Source organism: Herpailurus yagouaroundi, unplaced genomic scaffold (genome assembly GCF_014898765.1).
Source record: "Herpailurus yagouaroundi ecotype Mexico unplaced genomic scaffold, PumYag 206, whole genome shotgun sequence".
Lineage (NCBI taxonomy): Eukaryota > Metazoa > Chordata > Mammalia > Carnivora > Felidae > Herpailurus > Herpailurus yagouaroundi.
The window spans coordinates 5,220,237-5,234,729 of NW_024412437.1; the positions used below are offsets into that span (position 1 = coordinate 5,220,237).

General features: G+C 37.9%; 1 protein-coding gene and 1 pseudogene across 4 annotated transcripts in view; both read right to left on the reverse strand.

Moving 5' to 3' along the window:
* Nucleotides 1-1,430: 1,430 nt before the first annotated feature.
* Nucleotides 1,431-5,312, reverse strand: LOC121015235 (spindle and kinetochore-associated protein 1-like; annotated as a pseudogene).
* Nucleotides 5,313-6,234: 922 nt separating this feature from the next.
* The window catches only part of ABCA10 (ATP binding cassette subfamily A member 10), a 68,604-nt gene continuing 60,345 nt past the window's right edge, over nt 6,235-14,493 (reverse strand). For all 4 annotated transcript variants that reach the window (XM_040452222.1, XM_040452220.1, XM_040452221.1 and 1 more), the window contains 9 exons: nt 14,255-14,346; nt 12,701-12,879; nt 12,345-12,420; nt 12,171-12,265; nt 11,357-11,476; nt 10,995-11,135; nt 8,245-8,324; nt 7,292-7,347; nt 6,235-7,172 (listed from right to left, as the gene is read on the reverse strand). In XM_040452222.1, coding sequence (XP_040308156.1) covers nt 7,074-7,172; nt 7,292-7,347; nt 8,245-8,324; nt 10,995-11,135; nt 11,357-11,476; nt 12,171-12,265; nt 12,345-12,420; nt 12,701-12,879; nt 14,255-14,346 — 938 coding nt within the window. In that variant the 3' untranslated portion in view covers nt 6,235-7,073. The remainder of the gene's footprint in view (nt 7,173-7,291; nt 7,348-8,244; nt 8,325-10,994; nt 11,136-11,356; nt 11,477-12,170; nt 12,266-12,344; nt 12,421-12,700; nt 12,880-14,254; nt 14,347-14,493) is intronic.

Below are 14,493 nucleotides of genomic sequence, written 5' to 3' on the forward strand. Positions count from 1 at the left end.
TACAAATACCCATTTTGTGGGCAGAGTGGCTAGAATCCGCTACTGGGATGAGACCAGCATTACTCTAGAACAAAATCTCAGCACCAAGAGTTTGTGGACCTCTCCATAGAGAGGCGCCAGGCGCCAGCCATGTCTGGTCTTGCTCAGACCTCTGGGACGGAACTCAAATGGTCCCTGGCTGGATTTGGTATTGCTCTGGCTCATCTGTTGCAATCGCTAGTTTGGAATCCCATGACGTAGCTGCGGCTGCTAGAGGCACCCCCATCTCCCCAGGAGCTGCCAAAAAGAGATAAAGCTGTCCTTAGAAAAAGGAAAGCCAGAAGCTCAGCGAGCACTCCCAAATGTAACTAAAGCAAAATCCGAAATAGTATTTTAAGGTCTTCCTGTTTCTGAAGTTCGCTGTGTTTCTGTCTTTAGAAAACTTCGCTGATGATTCTACTAAGGTTCAGTCTGTTCCGAAGTCCAATTCTTCTCATCTGACTGATGATGTTTTCCACTAATGGCGCGTATTGCAGGGGTCTAGATCGTGTAGCACAGTGGTGGGTTGTTGGTGGACCCTCGTGGCGACTGATTCGGTCAATGTTACCTTTTTTGTAACCTTTTGTGCATGGTGGTGCCCCTAACGTACTGTGTGATCGTCACATTGACAGTGTTAACCAGGCCACGGGGCCTGGTGAGACTTTTTTTTTTTTCCCCTCTCTGCTCTTGAGATAAACCTGCAGAGTAGATGGTGCAGACATGGACCAGTGTCCCCACATGCAGAGGAGAAACATGGCTGAATTCTTATAATCCAAGCACTCATTTTCCATGCCCACCACCACTACCATCCTGCTCACACATGTTATCTTTTTCCGTCTCAGGACACTTTTAGTACAATTTCATTATAGATTGAGGTTTACCGACTCGTTTACACTGAATGCATTTCAGGTAAGGTCTACCCTAACGTCAAAAGGGAATGTACAATAATTAGATGAATGAACTGGCCCCAATTCCAGTTTCTAGGAAGTTTGCCTGTAGACCAAAATGCCGTTGATGGAATTTAGACACTAGTGACCTTTAATTCCAAAGGGCCTGGGTATCCTTGACCTTATTTTCTTGACCTTTTCCTTCTGTTACTACGTCTGTACCTCCCTTATGGGGTCTGCAGCATTGTCCGCTAAACACAAAAGCTAGACATGACGTTTTTTTTTAGTTGCATTCTGTATTTACCGCAAAGGCTCATATGGTAGGTGCTTAAATATTTGCCGAAATGAACTAAATGTTTAAATGTACATATTTCATTCCAAAATGTTTTATTTTGAGAAGAAACAAGAAAAAATAAAATTAAACCGCTCAAGAGAATATGTATATAAAGAAATTATAGAGAACCCCACGTCGGGCTCTGTGCTACCAGATCAGGATTGCTCGGGATTCTCCCTCTCACTCGCTCTCTCTGCCCTTCCCCTGCTCGCTCTCTCTCTCTCTCTCTCTCCCAAAAATAAATAAATAAACTTTAAAAAAATAAAAAAAAATTATAGGAATAGCCTCTCAACAGAAACCCTACTGTTGGCCCATTCCAAAGTTCACAAGGGTCTTAGGTTATAACATAATGGGTAAAGTCGCCCCCTCAATCTCCGATAGCCTCTGGCAATTTTGTCAAATATTCAGTATCACATTAACCCTTGGGTAAGATTTCAAAGTTATGGACTCCTTTATGTCAGCTTCCGCTATAAAATAATGACCTTGGCATCTTTTGTTTCTTCGTCAATAAATCTGTGGTCGATTTATGGCCACAGAACTCATAGATTTTGGGGGTTGGTGTAGCATCCCGTGTTTACTGGCAGCTGCCTTGTTGATTTCTTTAAGAACATCATGCATTTAACAGTCGGTTAAGTGAGATTTCATATACTTAGGAGTACCACTGAACTCATCAGGAGTCATTCATGGCATTTCTTTAATCTTCCTGTTTTCGTTCCTTTGTTCATTTGGGGGCTTCTTTGTGGCTGTAGGTGTCTCAACTTTGTTTCTTCATGGTCAAGATTTGATCTCTTAATACAGCTCTAGGTATGTTACTTGAGGCAAATGGGGACGCCTATTTTTTTTTTTTTTTTTTGAGATGTTCCACATCTTTATAATCTTCTTCAGGGGATTCACAGAGCCCCTTCCACGAACTGTCAGTTTGTTCTTGACATGGAGTTGCCAATTCCAAGTTATTTATTAGCCCATTTGTTACAATGATGTCCTCTCCTATTTCATTTAACATCGTCTTCAAGGTAGGTTCTTGGCCACAGTTTCCTAATGATGGAGGTTATTCTTAATCTTTTCATTAATATGACAGCACAATTATTCTAGATCTGAAAAGGCCAGCCTGTATGCCTCTTGCACCAGTCCAGGAGCAAAGTCCAAAGTTACTTTTTTTTCCCTAAGTTTATTTATTTTTAAGAGACAGGGAGAGACAGAGCGCGAGCAGGGGAGGGACACAGAGAGAGAGAAAGAGAGACTCTGAAGCCGGCTCCAGCTGTGAGCTGTCAGCACAGAGCCCGAACCGGGGCTCAAACCCTCAAACTGTGAGATCGTGACCTGAGCCAAAGTCAGATGCTTAACGGACTGAACCACCCAGGTGCCCCCATCTATGTATCTCTCCATTGATTTTTCAACTATAACTTTTTTGGTACATTCAAACATTAAAATAATACATAGACTGCAAACAAATGACATAAATATATAATAAACTGGGAAAGTCTGATGCTCATAGTATGTTATTAAATAAGACAAATACGAAACAGTAGGTATAATATTACCTGTGGTGTGAATATGCGTGAATGATACAAGAATGTATTAGCCTAGCTGGAAAAATCTTTTATATTCTAGACATGTAAACATAGTATGATTTTCTTTCAAATAACAGGTACTATGTGAAAATTACTTTAAATTATACTTAAAAAAATTTTTTTTAACATTTATTCATTTCAGAGTGAGAGAGACAGAACATGAGCGGGGGAGGGGCAGAGAGAGAGGGAGACACAGAATCCGAAGCAGGCTCCAGGCTCCAGGCTCTGAACTGTCAGCACAGGGCCCGAGGCGGGGCTCGAACTCACGGACTGCAAGATCATGAACTGAGCTGAAGTCGGATGCTTAACTGACTGAGCCACCCAGGCACCCCTTAAATTATACTTTTAAAAATTAAATGGATTGAACTTGCCATTTTAACCATTTTGAAATATAAAATTCAGTGACATTAATTGCATTCATAATACTTTGCAACCATCATTACTATCTAATTCTGAAACTTTTTCATTACCCTAAACAGGAATTTATAACTATTACACAATATCCTTCATTCACCCTCTCTCTCAGCTCCTGACGACCTCTAATCTACTTTCGGTTTCCATGAATTTTCCTACTGTAGATATTTCATATAAGTGTTCATATTCATACAATATTTATATCTAGTTTATTTCAAGCAAATTTTATGTTATACATGTGTTTACATATATTTACTTTACAGCATTTTTTTTTTAAGTTTATTTACTTTGAGAGGGGGAGAGAGAGTGTGCAGGAGGGGCAGAGAGAGAGAGAGAGAGAGATTGAATCCCAAGTAGGCTCTGCATTGTCAGTGCAGAGTCCAATGCAGGGCTTGAACTCACAAAGTGTGAGATCATGATCTGAGCCAAAGTCAGGAGTCAAATGCTTAGCCGGCTGAGCCACCCAGGGGCCCCTATTTTACCATATTTTTAAAAGATCAAGTGAATGGAAACATGGAAAATTTCTGGGCAATAAATGCCCATTTGTGTTACTTGCAATCATTGGTATTTTTAAAATTATTATTATTTGAGAGAGAGTGCCCAAGTGGGGGAGGGGGAAGGGTGGGAGGGAGAGAGAGAGAATCTTAAGCAGACTCCACACTCAGCGCAGAGCCCAACACAGGGCTTGATCCCACAACCCTGGGATCATGACCTGAGCCAAAATCAGGAGTCTGGTGCTCAACTGACTGAGCCACCCAGGTGCCCAGTAACCATTGGTATTTTTAACCTAATCCAGAGTAATCCTGCCAGATCTTCCAAGGCATTTTCAATGTGAGGAGAATCGGTGTTAAAAGACATGAATTCTGTGTATGGGTTAAACTCTATCAGTTTTATGGAATGTGCCAAGCATCGTACTTACCAGCTTCTTGCTGCTTCTTGAAAACTGCCTTCCTGAGGGATGAGGGCCCAGGCTGTTCTTAATGTAAAGTTGACCATAATTTGTATCATGGGTGCCAGACGATAGCACATTCAGCCTATGTGTTGTTGGTTATAAACAGCTCAGCTCAAATAGAGACAAAGCCAATCACAAGCTTTGATTCTTCAGAAATGGAGCCGGGCAATACAGATGAAGTCAAACAGATGCACAGAGAAAGGCAATGAGGTAGGAAGGACAATGGAGGCCATGGGATAAGTTAAAGATAGAGGTAAGCCACAGCTTTAAGTACGCAGAAGTAGTTGAGAAAACTAACTGGGGGAAGAAGCCCATATTTCAGGAAAGGCAGAGCTGAGCAAGAAGCTGAGTATCATGGGTAGAGTAAAATCCACAGTCTCCACTCTTATATGTATTTTTCTGGTTTAGCTAATACAATACACTCTTCTAAAGAGTCCTGTGGTTGTCTTGAATCCACAGTAACCTTCAAGCTGTCTCTTTCAGAACTCTCTTTCTTCTTGGATAGGCCGGGACTACAACAAGCCCCTCATTACCTGGATTAAGGTACGTGATTCCATTTCTTACAAGCTGGAAAATCCAAGGAATACAGAAATCACTACCAGGAACGAGGCTTTGTGCAATAGGAAATCACCAACAATGTGGACCTTTTGTGATTAGTTAAGACACTATGGCTGGAAAGCATTGAGAGGTCCTACCCATTCCAAAACTATGTTTTCCTGGTAGTCACAGCATGTGGCCAGAGAAGTTGAAGTTACGAGCAATGACTGCAAAGCAAAACTTTAAGGAATGAAACATACTACACTTGAATGATTTTCACCTATAGAAGCAGGAAATTTACAAAGTTAAAGTCCAGAATGCCTGCCTATTCAAAGCAGCTAAAGAAGGTTTGTTAGAGGAAGTACTTTCATCTGATAGCTAGCAGCACCCACTGCCAAACAGGTGCATCAGAAGACATCACAGAACCTTGCTGTATCCTTTTTGGTCAAAGTAAATCACTGTTTGACCAGAGTAAGGACATGGGTAGAAAGTGGAAGGTGTTATTTTTTTACCAAGCTTCTCTTTTTGACCAATTGTGATAATCCATCCCAGATATGAAGCAAACCCGAAAGTACCACCTTTTTCTCTGGATGAGCCATTAGGACCTGGAAGAAAAGACTCATACAAAAAAAAATTCCCTGGAGGATCACAGATGACATAGGGACGTGAGACAGTCTCAGATGCTGGGTGGTGAATAATCAGACCTAGAGGATTAGCTCACAGGGTTAGGCAGAATTAGAGTCTCAGTATGGGCACTAGTGACATTTTGAGCTGGATAATTCTTTTTCGTGGAAAGCCGTCCTGTGGATTGTAGGATGTTTAGCAGCATCCCTAGCCTCTATCCCCTGGATGCCAGTAGCAACCCCCTGTTGAGATCATCAAAAACAACTCCAAATAATGCCAATTGTCCCGTGTGTGTGTGTGTGTGTGTGTGTGTGTGTGTGTGTGGTGGGGGGGACAGGGGTGACTGCCCCCAGTTGAGAACCATTGAACTAAAGCAACTGAAGAGGTGTGGTAATCTAGGGATAGAAAATGACTCATCTACTGAAATCATAAATATATTTCTTTGTTGGTTTTAATGATGCAACGAATTGAATGGAATTTCCGTTTTAAGAAAACTAGAACATTACAGAAAAAATGCCAAATTTGTATGCATTCTAATTTAATTTTAGGCACTCCTACAAGGTAGGAGGATGTGCCTCTTTTATAAATGACCCGTGGAATGGCTGTTTGTAGGAATCAAGGTAAGGGGCCAAGTTCTACCTTTAAGTCAAGGCCAAGGTGAAGGTTAAGGAACTGACACAAACCACAGACCAGACAACAGGAATTCAGCAGATGAAGGAAGTCAGAGTCAGGGATGAGCGTGACATTAAAAGGTCCTGTGGGGGTTTCAGAAGCTTAGGATAGGTACTGAACTTTTCTGTTGGTCAGAGAACAAAGTTACCCAGATTTCATAGAGCAGAGAGCTATTTGTTGATATTGGAACTACTTACCCAAGACTGTAATAAGAGAAGACTGAAGAGAAGTTCGTCACAGCTTTATTTATAAAAGATAAACTAGCATGTAACCAAAAATGTCAGATAATAGTAAAAAAAGTTAAGTAAAACCATGATAGTACATCAAAGGAATCCAATGCAGCCATTTCATAACCCAAAGGCATTACAATGATATGGGAAATGTTCATGAACCGTGAAGTGGAAAAACATAGGAAATCACCATGCCCACTGATGTCAACTTTGAGAAGGTACTCATGAAAAGAACATTGATGATAGGTAGCTAAAATATTTATGCTGGTGTTTTACTATAGATTACTATTATCTTCGTCGATATAATTTCTATATCTCCTTACATGAACATATCCTTATGTTATAATCAGAAAATTTAATTATATCTAAAGGTTATACTGTGTCATTTTATCCACCAACTTATTAGATCATCTTATGGTCAATATTACATTAAGTTGGTATCTGAGTAAATAATGCTGATATATTTAAAGTTCAGGTTCAAAAATACAATGTTTTATTCATAAAATGTGTTCAGCATCCAGCCTTATTGGAAATAATAAAAAAGTGGACTAACATTATGATTTTTGAATTAATATTGAGCACAAAATAGGTCTTACTAGTGATTAGTATAATGTCTGATTATGTTACACTCACTATCTTTCCCTATCTTTGCTTCTCCCCTCCATTCTAGAATGTTGAAAGCCATTTAAATTCTTAATCATTATTGGTTGTTTAAACTACTGAATGTTTTTGTTTGTTTGTTTGTTACCTGTGGTAATACGGCAGATCGTTCTAGAATTCTGGAAACTAATAATGTAGTAGGACCTAAAACCTAACATTAGGAGACTCGGGGTTTTAAGGCTCTTCTTGTGGGAGGAGTTTCCATCTAACTGTTGTATCAACTTCATCATCAAGATTTCCCAGTTCCTGTTCTTTAGAGAGTTCTAAGAATACCTACGTGGGAGAAAAAAAATAAGGAAACACACATGTCAGGGTGTTTCTGCAAGATGGATACACACAGAGTTTCACACAAAGGCTCCCAGATGATGCTCCCTGGTTTAAAGAAAGCTCACCTGTTCCAAGGTAGCCTGAGAGAGGCTGTATTCTTCCAGGTCGAAGGTCTGTTTCACTGCATTTCAAAGGGACTGACATCAGTGGCTTACATGTTTTTCACCAAAAGTGTTTTCAAAGTACACAATATAAGCAGTAACCTCAGGTCCATGAGACACTTGAAGATACAGGCCAAGTCATTAAATTTTTTGGAAGGTTAACTTAAAGAAAAATGTCGATATGACCCAACAAAGAAGAGTAATGCATGAATACATAAATTGCCACAGACTTTTTCTTCGAAGAGCTCCTCGCGTCCTATTTTGGTATTTTGCCTTTTGATTCCTACATATGTATTATTGGACTCCAAATCGACTGTTGGGTATTGTTGGGTCTCTATATTTATAAGAATCTACGGAGGAGTACCCTGCATGCAGGTACCATTTGAGTGAATCCCATATTTCTACACATCAAGGCCTCATCAATAGCCAGTGTGACCTCTAGTCAGTGTCTCTAGAACCAGTTCAACCCCTCCCCCCCTTCCCCCCACTGATCCTAACTTGTCACATCGCAGCCCTGTGTACTGTCCTTCTCGGACCTTCATTTGAGCCTCCTCTCGTTGTCTCCACATTCTTGCTACCCTACCCCTCTGACTATGCTAAACATGGAGATGCAAGATGCAAGGTTCCCTCAGTATTCTCTGGGACATGTTGATAATTATCCTCCAATACTATGCAATGGAACCAGGAGAGAACATTCTGGTCTCCCGGCAGCTGAGTTACCTTGTTAGCAGAGGAAAAATCAGGGGGAGTAAACCTGATTCTAGAGCCACCACTGCATTTCCGTCAGGGTTTGTAAGACTAGTCCAGTGGAGGTTGTCTAAGTTTTGGCTGATTATATGATCTTTCCACTTGAACTCATATAGTATATATTCCATGTAAAAATACGCACGATAAAGTCTAAGTATGTCTAAACTTACCTGCCTCTAATTTGAAAAAGGCCTGAGACAGAGGGCGAACGGCTTCCACAGGTAGTTTATATGCCATCATGGAGGAATATCTGAGGGAAGAAAAGAGTCCCACTTATCACAGTGTTATAACAGTGGGGAGAAATTGATGGCCAAAATAAATTTTCAAAGTTTTCTTTGAGTAAAAGTCTAAGTAGTTTAATTTGACAGTGCATGAATCTGAGCCGAATAACTTATCTTTAGTCATAAAAATCTGGTCACAACCAAAATCTGGTTGCTCTAAATTTAATGTTCAAGATAAATACTGAAAAATATCTCTGATAAAGAATCTTTCATACTCAGCCTGTGCCGTCTTTCTTACCGTATTAATGCCAATACCTGAACATGCTCCCTGGAAACTTTTCATAAAACTTTCCCCCCTGCATTTAATTTCCAATCTCTCTTATAATATTGAAACCCGCCAAACTATCTCCTATTAAAAAACTTTTTTTCTTGACCTCCAGCTTCCCCTTTCCCAAATAAGTTCATCCATGACCTTCATGTGGTACAATCCAGTGAACATTCTTTAGTTCTTATTTTTTAGACTTCTCAAAAGCATTAAATGCAGTTGTAGACATCCTCCTTAAAACTAACACACACTCTCTCTCAGCTTCTTAAACAACCAATATCTGTGACTTTCTTTCTAACTTTCTAGACCTGTTCTATTTAATATCTTAGCTACTAGCCACATGTAGTATTTAAATTTAAATTATTTTTTTTCAACATTTATTTATTTTTGGGACAGAGAGAGACAAAGCATGAATGGGGGAGGGGCAGAGAGAGAGGGAGACACAGAATCGGAAACAGGCTCCAGGCTCCGAGCCATCAGCCCAGAGCCTGACGTGGGGCTCGAACTCACGGACCGCGAGATTGTGACCTGGCTGAAGTCGGACGCTTAACCGACTGCACCACCCAGGCGCCCCTTAAATTTAAATTGAGGTGCCTGGGTGGCTCAGTTGGTTGAACCTCTGATTTCGGATCAGGTTGTGATCTCACAGTTCATGAGCCCCACATCGGGCTCTGTGCTGACGGTTCAGAGCCTGGAGCCTGCTTCAGATTCTCTGTCTCCCTCTCTCTCTCTGCCCCTCCCCTGCTCACACTCTGTCTCTCTCTCTCTCAAAAACAAATAAACATCAAGGATTTTTTAAATTTAAATTAATTAAAATAAATAATGTGTAAAATTCAATCCCTTGGTCACACTAGCCATGTGTGAAGTGCTCCATAGCCACATATGGGTATTGGCTACCATTTTGGACAGCACAGATATGGGCATTTCCATCATTGCAGAAATTTGGTAAGATAGTGCTGTTTTAGACACACTTTAATAATTTGTCATAATAGCTGTTGTGGTGGTGGTGGTAGTTTCCCCACCAGCTTTTCTTCCTCAATCCAATCTCAACACAGAGAGTTCCTGGTGTTTCATCCTAGACCTTCTCCCTTTTCTATGTCCCCTGTTGACTTCACCCATTCTCCTAACTTAATGGTCTTCTATATAGTAAAAATGTCCATCATTGATGATTGCCAGACCAAATCTCTCAATGACCTTTCACTTTTCTTCTGAGCCACAGGGCTACATCTCAGCATTTTGGCATCTCCACTTGGAGATGCCACCCTTTACACATCAACGATATGAGCTTTTTCCCCCGCTCTGCAGGTATAAAGTTCATTCTTGACTTAAGTTCTTTACACATTCTGTGTTCTCTTCTCCCCATTCTTCAGCAGCCAAACTCTGCTCAGTTTTAAAGTCCTACCTTAATGTCATTTCCTTATTTCTTTGTATCTTCATTTGCTTAATATCCTCGTCCCCCAAAGATGGTAAGCACCATAAGACTCTTCTCTATTTATTGACTACTCGATACATGGTCTCCAGCATATAGTAGGTATTCAGTAAGTATTATTTTTAAGAAATTAACAGAATAAATATATTTAAAAAACCCTGTAAATCTTTCTTTTTTTAATGCTTATTTATTTATCTTGAGAGATAAGGAGAGAGTGCCAGAAGGAGAGGGGCAGAGAGAGAGGGAGAGATAGAATCCTAAGCAGACCTCTGGCTGTCAGTACAGAGTCCACTGCAGGGCTCTATCCTATGAACCATGGGATCATGACCTGAGCTGAAATCAAGAGTCAGATGCTCAATTGACTGAGCCACCCAGGCACCCCAACACTGTACATCTTTCAATTCAACTCTGCTTCATTCTGCTATTCACATGGGTTTGGTTATCCTTGCTTGTAACTCATAGCTGACCACACACAAATTTCAAAGAACCATAGGGAGGATTAAATGTCCTATAATTAATTAATTTAGGATTGACTCAATCTTTCTCAAGAATATGTATGTGTGTGTTATTGGAGCTCTAGACACAATTTTATATTCAGTAAAATGCTACATAGGTTGACACATAATTTTTATTGTCTATTAAAAAACATTAAATTCATGGTTTAGTCCATTCTCTGTTCCTATTTTTCAAACCATTGCATAATTTACACATCCATGCATATGCACACACACACACCCCATCCACCTTTTCTGAGATATGAAACATCCACTGAAAATAGCTTTTCAATTGCTCTTTTTTCTATATATCCAAGTGACCTCCAAACAACTTGTTTTGTAACAAACAAGCCAGCTCTGCCTTTCTCTTCCTCTCCAGACTCATTCTAGACTAAATTATGTGTAGTGGAAAACCTATACACTTGCCACCCGAGCCAAAAACATCCTTTACCTTTCCTGCCGAGCAGCCTGCGGAAAAAGCTTCAGAATCTCCGTGTGGACAGGTTCCACCTGAGTGGGGTCCTTTATTTTTACTTCTAGAATATAATCTTTACCAAACTTGCTTTTCAGATTTTGAATGGAACCAATACACCTAATCCAGGGAAGACAAAAAAAAGAGTTGAAGGAAAAAAAAAACAAAACACTTATCTTTTAATTTCTTCCTCAACTGCAAATGCAGAGGTAGATATTCGATCATAGATCAAAAGATATTCGATCATAGATCAAGTTGCTGAAGAATACAAGCTGTCACAGTGAACTGCAATTCTCCCTGAGGAACTTGGGGGCCGAGTGTGGTCAAGGATGGGTACCCACCTCAGTTTTCCGGACACCATGATGGCCACGCGGTCACACACAGCCTCAGCCTCCGCCATGGAGTGGGTGGTCAGGAGAACACCCTTCTCTGTGTTTTTAACAATGGTCTGAATTGCCTGCCTACAGATAAAGGATGGGATTGTTCACATTTAGAAAGTAACTTGGATATGTAAGAGACGAATCACTGGGTTCTACTCCTGCAGCCAAGATTACTACACAGTATATTAACTAACTTGGATTTAAATTTAAATAAATAAATACATACATACATACATACATACATAAATAAATAAAGTAAGTAAATAAATAAATTTTAAAAGAAGAAAAACTAATTTGGGAAAATAGATGAACAGAAAGAAATAGGAAGACTAAATAGAAAATTCCGTATTCAGCCACAAGAAAAAAAAATCTTTGCTCTGGAGAGAAAGAATAAAAATTGTACTGCATTATGTAATTATATTACAACATTCATTGGCTTCATAGCATGAAAAGTTGGGAAATAGTGAGTAAAACAATGTTTGTTTAAAAAGGCTGGAGTACAGAGAAACATCACATTGTAGGATTTTCAACAACTGAAAAATAAAAGAAAAAAGAGGCAGAGGAAGAAGAGTAAGAAAAAGAAAATCCAAGCGAAGACATTCAAGATTCTATTCGATTCTTAACGTGTCTAGTTTTCCTTCCATGGGGAATTTTGAATACTACATTAAGTTTCACTGAATTAAATAATAGACGATGTGAGCATCAAAGATAAATAGAGCAAATGTAGAAAAAATATTAACTCCAGACTCATACTACGTAATCTGATGTCCCTCACCACATTTGCTGTTGCCCCTCGGGGTCCACCCCTGTGGATGGCTCATCCAGAAGCACCACCGATGGGTCTCCCAGGACGCTCAGTGCAAAGCACAGCTGGAACGAGAAGGAGAGGAACAGCGTGTCTGGCACCGACCCGTGGGGTGTGTAGAGTAACACTCAGCCCCCCACCTACCTTCCTCTTTACTTCTTGGGCTAAGTCCTTCACGGGCACTTTAAGTTGTTCCTGGAGCTTGAAAGCTTCCACCAATCTGACAAAAAAAAACCCGACACTGATTTATACACAAGGCACATGTTCCTACCTACACCAACGATATAGAAAACCTTAGCACCATCCACCTGAAAACAGTAGGCTGAAGGACCATTAACATCATCACAAATGCATAAAGTTATGATTTGGTTCTTATTCAGATTTTCAGTCGTTTTAATTTGCGTGAAAATTAAAAGATCTTGTTTATGATCTCCTTTCCATATTTAATCAGGAAATGACATGTTCCTCCCGTCTTCCCTCCACAAAGCTTCCTTCTGTACCGAGAAGTACTCAGAGCAGCCTCCTGTTTGCTCATTCCTTTCACTGCTGCGTACAGCTCCAGGTGGTCTTTCCCCGTAAGACCCGGCCACAGTGCGTTCTCCTGAGGACAGTACCCCAAGAACTTGACGGTGTCATCTTCCGGTTGCCTTGGAGATGTTCTGTAGCCTTCTAAAACCACCTGCATCGAACAGGGAAAGTCAGATCCGCATCCAGCTTTGGCTCCAATCCTCCCTCTACTGAAGGAGATAAAAGTGGCTCCTCAAAAAATGAAAAACAGAATTATCATATGATCCAGTAATTTCACTACTGGGTATTTAACCAAAGAAAACAATAATACTAATTCAAAAAGATATACACCTCCCTCCATGTTTATTGCAGCATTATGGACAATAGCCAAGATGTGGAAGCAATCCAAGTATCCATTGATAGATGAATGGGTAAAGAAGAAAGGACAGATGAATGATATATATATATATATATATATATAAAATTATATATACTGTATCATTATATGTATTATATATATAATGGAATATATATAATGGAATATATATTAGATTAGATTAGATTAGATTAGATACATATTCCATTATATATATTCCATTATATATAATATATATAATGCTATAATATATATAATGGAATATATATAATATTATATTACATATATTATATTAAATATATAATGCATTATATGATATATATTATAGCATTATATATTATATAATGGAATATATATCATATTATACTAGATATATTATATACTACATTATATATTATATATTACATTGTATATTATATATAATAAATTATATATTATATTATATATTACATTATGCATATCACATATTATATTATATATTACATTGTGTATTATATATAATAAATTATATATTCTATAATATATATTATAATACATATATTATATTAAATATATATTCCATTATATATTATATATATTATAAGTAAAGGAATATATTATATTACATATATATTATATTAAATATACATTCCATTATATATTATATATTATAGCGTTATATATTATATATAATGGAATATATATTATATTATATTATTATAAATATTAATATATTATATATAATATATTAATTAATATATTATATATTATATTAATATAATAAAATATATAATATAATATTATATATTAACATATTAATTAATAATTAATTAATAAATAATTATAAATTATAATAAAATTATAATTTATTATAAATAATATATAATATAATATAATATATATTATATATAATATATAATGATATAATATAATATATATAATATAATATAAATATATATAATATAATATAAATAATATATAATATAATATAAAAATGAATTATAAAAATTTATATTTATACTTATAATTATAAATAAATAATTAATTATAATTAAATATAGTTATATATAATTATAATAAATCATCTATTTATTCATTTTCTAAAAAATCATTTGATCTGCTGAAAGAACAATATGAGGACGATATTGACACTGCAAATGAAATTTCCCCTGGCAATGAGCTTGTCACGTACCGTTCCTGCAGTTGGCTTTGTGTCTCCTGCTACCATTTTAATAGAAGTGCTTTTACCGGCTCCATTGTGTCCCAGCAACCCCAACACTTCACCTGGAAGACAGAGTCGTCATTGACGATATGATTTGTACTTCAAAGTTTGACCAGCCTAAATTCACTTAGCTTAGTAATATTTCGGAACAAAAGAACATCTTCCAACAACCCCTTTGTAATTTTCTATATTGCAGTGTGAATGGAAAG